Source organism: Hyperolius riggenbachi, chromosome 4 (genome assembly GCF_040937935.1).
Source record: "Hyperolius riggenbachi isolate aHypRig1 chromosome 4, aHypRig1.pri, whole genome shotgun sequence".
Classification (NCBI taxonomy): Eukaryota; Metazoa; Chordata; class Amphibia; order Anura; family Hyperoliidae; genus Hyperolius; species Hyperolius riggenbachi.
In genome coordinates this window covers 30,963,160-30,969,889 of record NC_090649.1, presented here as the reverse complement: position 1 = coordinate 30,969,889, position 6,730 = coordinate 30,963,160, and the positions used below count along the sequence as shown (strand labels likewise).

Below are 6,730 nucleotides of genomic sequence, written 5' to 3'. Positions count from 1 at the left end.
ATTCTAACAACTTATTTTCCCCTGCTACACCACCGAAATTCATAAAAATACCCGTAACAGAGACCAAAAGGTCCGAATGTTTGGCCGCTATCGATATGCACAACCACGCGTCCAGAAAGTAAAAGTGCAATACGTGTTGATGGGTGGACAGCAATGACCTGTAAATGATGTAATTTTTTTAAAACAAATAAAAAAACAAAAAACATAAAGAAAAACAGTCTGAAGTGGAATGAAATTCAAATGTAATCTCTGGTCTAAACCATTAAACACAGCAAAAAACCTAATAGAAATATAGATACTGTATTATTAATTTTCAAGTTACTGGAAGGGTTTCCATCAGGGCCGGTTCAAACCACAAGGGGCCCTGGGGAAAAAGTAACTTGGAGCCCCCCCGAACAGCAAATTCAACTCCCATGACCCCCAAGCCAGCTCCTTCCTCAACTTTAACGTATTGGGGACTGCTGATAGTAAAACCTACGCCGCACTTGTAGCTGGTCTAGCCTGATGCGGCGTAGGATTTACGCAAAAGGTGGATCAGCGCAACACCAGGCCGCCTCCGAATGGCCTCCATCAGAGATGCGCTGAGCCCCCCCAGGAACTACAAACGCACCTTGAACCCAAACAGAAGCTCTGCATATACACCAAAAGCATGGCTGTTAAGTGGGAGCAGCTGACCAAAAACAAATAACATTAGTACATAGCAAGGAAATGAGCAGCGCTACTTAAAAACAGACTAGTGCCCACCTGCAAAAGAGTGCAAGCCCCACTTGTGGGATATAATACACACCGAGCATACACATGACCTGTCTACTACTAGAGGAGGATGTTGGTTTCCATTAACAGCTTGCATGCAACCCATTAAGTACTCGTCCCTCCCACTGCGTAGGATTTACGCTGCCCACCGTTTCCGCTCCCGCCGTGATCATGCGCACCCGAGAGGGGAGATTAAGCTGTCATAAGACAGCTGACTTCTCCCATCAGTGATCAGTAGGCATTGCGTATGGCTGCTGATCACCGGCGGATCATAGTGATCACTGTTAGTGATGCGACGGTAGCGGAGGATCCATTCACCTTCCTGCCGTTCCCCCGACGATCGGTGCTCTGCCCGGGCATCCCTGCTCGCTCTGACGTGTCGGGTCCCGGGTTGATAACGTCATCAACCGCGACCCGGGACTTAGCGGTAGTACGATCAGGGATGCCGGCAGGAGCGGAGGTGTCCACAGCTGCTCATGGCTGGAGCCTGGAAGGTGAGAACAGGCTGCTGGCTACAGGGGCACACCATGACCAGCAAGCCACACTGGGGATCTGACTGCCTGACCCCCGCCCCCCCCCCCCCCCCCCCCCTGCATGTAAAATCGCCAGGTCCTTAAGGGGGGTTAGGCAGCCGACTCCCAATGGGTTAATGTGCTCCCCGGAGCCCCTGCACCACTTATTTCAGCATTGCAACTCACCTGTCGAGTTGTGCTGCTCCATTAGTATGTGTGCTCTCCTCTCCATCCTCACAGGAACACCTCTTCTACATTACTGGCACAAGTTATTACGTAACGGACGGATCATGGAGAAAAAGCAGCCAGCGGGAGTGAAGATGGGGAGCGGGTGGTGCAGGGTACTGGGACAGGTGAGTTGTTATGCTGCAAAAACAGTGCAGGGGTCCTGGGAACACAAGTTGGGGGGAGACCTGGGGAGCCAGCAGTGCTCATGGGCCCTTGGGCAATTGCCCCCTTTGCCTCTAAGGTATTGCCCACCCTGGTTTCCATAATAATTTAAAAGTCAACTTCCCTGAGAAGCTAATTGACAAGATTGGAGTTCCAAAATGATCAGATTGTGTTGAATTGTACCGAGCTGAGTAAACAGTGCAGAAAAGCTTTTGCTGTATCTGGCGGGAAAGCAGAGAACTTTCTCTGCTGTGTTTGCTCAGCAATGACCCAATTACAAGACAATCTGATCATTTTTACTGCAACCAGCAATGTTATCAATTACCTTCAGTGAAGTGTACTACTCCTTCCAGTGAAATGATACCATTCTTGATCATTTTTCTGTTAGTTTTTTTGTTGTTGTTGTGTTTAATGTTTTAGGGCCTATTTCCACTATACTTAGTCCAAATCACATTGATAAAAACCGCAAGCGAATCCGTACTTGTATATGCATTTCATGCGAATTCAAATTTTTTTCCAAGCGATTTTAACCCTTTTTTTACTTGATGATCAAGAAGGAAGCTGTAATATGTTGAGTTTTACAGAAATGAACATACTGTGACTTCCTTCCTGTCTCTATAAAAAAAAAACAAAAAAAAACCCACAAAACTTTATTGGCAGCGAAAACGTGCAACCAAAGTGCAAGCGAATTTCCTATTAAATACATTGAGTGCAATTCGCAATTTATGTGTGTCTAGTGCACGTAAATTCGCCATAATGGAAACGTGCCCTTAGATTGAAAAATGCAATGACCTGTAATAAGGGCAGACAGAGCTCCCCTCTGGAAGGTATGAGCTACACACAAAAATAAAAATAAAAATGCCATCCAAAGTTCAAGCAATGAATCCAGCATGAGCAGGGAGAATAAAGCCATATAAAAAGTCATCTTCACTAATTTCGTGGCAAAGACTGCTTCTTCAGGAACTCGTTTCTCGTCCGCCACCAGGGATCAATAGGCTTGATGGTGGATTATCGTCTTCACACTTAAAATTTAAGTCCATGGTTACCTGCCCAAGCAGTCTTGTCTGCTGATCAAAGAGACTTCTCACATATATATTGCCTCTTGGCAGTGCACTCAAAAGCTAGGATCTTGCCCCTGTCATCATAGATTGCGCATAGATTGTTTTGCGAACCATCATCATGCCTACAAGACACAAAAATGCAACACATTATTATTTTTTAAGCCATTTATCCAGCATACAAGATCTTCCGATAGGCTTCACACTGAACAATTCATCCCAGAGGGGCGCACAATGTAGTGTGCCCACCACAGCCTGGGGCCAGTTTTATGCAAGATTACCTGGATTTGGAGTTGGTGGTTTTATAAACTGAGGAGTCAGAAGATTTTTGTCTTGACTCCACAGCCCTAGTAAGTATCGGTCTAAGGAGTGGGAGCAATTTTTGGGTACCTGGAGTCGAGGAGTCATAGTGATGTTGGGTACCTGGAGGCAGTGTTTTTTTTTTTTTTATAAACTGAGGAGTCGGATGATTTGTGGACCCACTCCACAGCTCTGGGTAACTGGGACAGAAAACTAACAACCAACATGATTCTGGGATGTGGGGAAACCAGAATGCCTGGAGACCCCCCCCCCCCCCCCCCCCCCACAGGGGTATCATACAGACACATAATAATGTCTGCGCTGAAATTCAAACAAACTCTGGTGCTAAAAGGCGAGAGTGCCAACCACACATAGCCACCGTGCTGCCCAACAGTAGAAGAAAGACCCACCCTTTGCCATAAACATTTATAATGCCATCTGCTGGTTCAGAAATGTTGCTCGATTTACAAAAGTTACTTAAAGAGAATCTGTATTGTTAAAATCGCTCAAAAGTAAACATACCAGTGCGTTAGGGGACATCTCCTATTACCGTCTGTCACAATTTCGCCGCTCCTCGCCGCAATAAAAGTGGTTAAAAACAGTTTTAAAAAGTTTGTTTGTAAACAAACAAAATGGCCACCAAAACAGGAAGTAGGTTGATGTACAGTATGTCCACACATAGAAAATACATCCATACACAAGCAGGCTGTATACACCCTTCCTTTTGAATCTCAAGAGATCATTTGTGTGTTTCTTTCCCCCTGTTCTCATGCACTGAAGTTTCAGGCTGCTCTTTTCTTCCTGCAGCTTTGCCCTTGTTTGTAATTCCTCAGTATGTGAAAGCCCAGCCAGCTCAGAGGACGATTTATCCAGCTTGTAAAAGATAAGAGAGAAGCTGCTCTAATCTAAATATCACACAGGCAGTGTGCAGAGAGGGGCCTGAAAGGGGGAGTTCATAGCAGAACCACAACACTGAAGAACTTGGCAGCCTTCCAGACACAGGCCGACAAGTCTGACAAGAGAGAGATAAGTTGATTTATTACAGAGACTGTGATAGTATGAAGTGCTGCAGTAAGCCAGAACACATTAGAATAGCTTTTGGAACTTGTAGGATGATAAAAAACAGGATGCAATTTTTGTTACGGAGTCTCTTTAAAGAGACACTGAAGCGAAAATAATTCTCGCTTCAGAGCTCACAGTTAGCAGGGGCACGTGTGCCTCTGTTAAAAAGCCGCTATCCCGCGGCTAAACGGGGGTCCCTTCACACCCAAACTCCCCCCCCCCCCGCAAAGTCAACGACCAAATTGGTCGTAGACTTGGTCGCTCCTGGAGGCAGGGCAAACGGCTGCAGCCCTGCCTCTAGTCGCGTCTATCAGCGGCGCATCACTGCCTCTCCCCCGCCCCTCTCAGCGAAGGAAGACTGAGAGGGGCGGGGGAGAGGCGGAGATACGCGCTGACAGACGCACGTGGGGCAGGGCTGCAGCGGTTAGCCCTGCCTCAAACAGAAAGTAATCCCCCGCTGCACGGAGGGGATTTGGGGGGTCAGGGACCCCCGTTTAGCCGCGGGATAGCGGCGGTTTAGCAGGGGCACACATGCCCCTGCTAACTATGAGCTCTGAAGCGAGATTTATTCTCGCTTCAGAGTCTCTTTAAATAACATGTATTAGAGAAATTGGAATAAGGGGAGAACCAATACTAGTAAAGTTATAAGGTTTTGGACCTTACAGCTTACACCTTACTTGACCCCCTACAATCTCGTTTCCATCCTGCCCACTCAACAGAAACCGCTCTTGTCAAGGTAGTAAATGACCTTACCCTTGCTAAACCTGAAGGAAACTACTCCATCCTGCTACTGCTTGACCTTTCCTCTGCATTTGATACAGTTGTCCATCCCCTCCTCCTTCAATCCCTACAGTCCTAAGGGATTTGTGACAACACCCTTGCCTGGATCTCCTCATACCTCTCTAATCGCCACTTCACCACCTCTTTTAATGTAGAGTGACCAGATTTTTGTGGGTCCAACCTGGGATGGGGAGGGGTGTGTGTTTTAGGGGGGGCGCGCAGCGGCGAAAAGTGGGGAGGACTGAGGAGCGCGCAGCAACAAAGACTAGGGGGGGGGGGGGGGCTGCGCCGCGGCGAAAAATGGGCTTGGCCATGACATTGTATGGGCGGAGCTAATGTAATGATGTAACAGCGAGGCATAAGACAAACGAGATTTTGCGCCCAGTACAGGGCTCCGGCAGCCATCTTGCCGTAGCCCTGCTCTGCCTGCCGGTGTCGGAACACCGGAAGACAGTTAGGCTGGAGCGGGGCTGCGGGCAATGAACTGGCACGGCGTCTATAGACGCCGCTGCCAGTTCATGAGTATAGAGTGGCCAGAGTCCCGAGGCCGGGACGTCCCGCTGCTGAAAGCGGGACGTTTCCCGGGACCTCATGCTGCCTGGGACAGCGGACCCCGAATCCGGGACGCATCCCGGGCAATCCGGGACGTCTGGTCACTCCATTTAATGGTTCCTCCTCAACTCCCACACCCCTCTCGGTTGGAGTCCCCCAGGGCTCTGTTCTGGTCCCCCTACTGTTCTCAATTTACATCTCCTCTATTGGCAAAGTCATCTCCTCCCTGGGCTTCAAATACCACCTATATGCCGATGATACCCATATCTATCTCCACACCCCGATCTCTCCCGCTCCACTATGGACAAGGTCTCCTCCTGCCTATCAACCATCTCCTCCTGGATGTCAGCTAGGTTCCTAAAGCTTAACCTGGATAAAACTGAGCTCATAATTTTCCCGCCCGCTCTGCACCACCCCTCCCAGATATTCACTTCACTATCAACAGCACTAGCATCTGCCCTACCTCCCAGGCCCGCTGCCTGGGTGTCACCCTAGACTCTGCCCTCTCCTTCAGCCAACACATCCAAAATGTTACCAGAACCTGCAACTTCCACCTTCGAAACATCTCCAAAATCCACCCCTTTCTGACCCCAGACACTACCAAGCTTCTCATCCATGCCCTCATCATCTCCCGCCTTGACTACTGCAATGCCATACTATCTGGCCTCCCCTTAAAACGCATTGAACCCCTTCAATCAGTCATGAATGCAGCAGCTAGACTCAGACTTTCCCACTACTATGCTTCCACTTCTCCCCTCTGCGAAGCCCTACACTGGCTCCCTATCAGCTTCAGGATCAGTTTTAAGGTTTTGTGCCTTACCTACAAATCTGTGCACAAGACCTGCCCAACCTACATTTCTGAGCTCGTCAACAGATATATACCTGCCCGTCCCCTCCGGTCCTCCAATGTTCTCCGCCTGACCTGCCCACGCATTTCTCATTCCCATGCATGCTTACAAGACTTCTCAAGAGCTGCCCCCACCCTATGGAACTCCCTTCCACTCCCCCTCAGACTCGCTCCTTTCTTCAACACCTTCAAGCAAGCCCTCAAAACACATTTCTTTAAAATAGCCAACCCCACATCTACCACACTCTAACTCTCTGTCAATCACCCTTTCCACAGTCCTACCTTATGTGTCCCCCCACCCTTTAGATTGTAAGCCTTGGCAGGGCCTCCCCCTTCCCTTAGTGTGTCCTTCTTAATGTTACTACCCCAGCAATTACACCCTTCTCATGGACTAACTCGTACTTGGTTTGCCGGGTCTCTGTAAACCGCATTTTATACCCTGATTGCATGTATAACCTTGTGCTATGTTGTATAAC

At 48.5% G+C, this 6,730-nt stretch overlaps 1 protein-coding gene across 2 annotated transcripts in view; it reads right to left on the bottom strand.

Moving 5' to 3' along the window:
• Window positions 1–1,363: 1,363 nt before the first annotated feature.
• LOC137570323 (C-type lectin domain family 2 member D-like) overlaps window positions 1,364–6,730 on the bottom strand; it is a 106,550-nt gene continuing 101,183 nt past the window's right edge. For both annotated transcript variants that reach the window (XM_068278969.1, XM_068278970.1), the window contains one exon: window positions 1,364–2,838. In XM_068278969.1, the coding sequence (XP_068135070.1) occupies window positions 2,727–2,838 (112 nt within the window). In that variant the 3' untranslated portion in view covers window positions 1,364–2,726. The remainder of the gene's footprint in view (window positions 2,839–6,730) is intronic.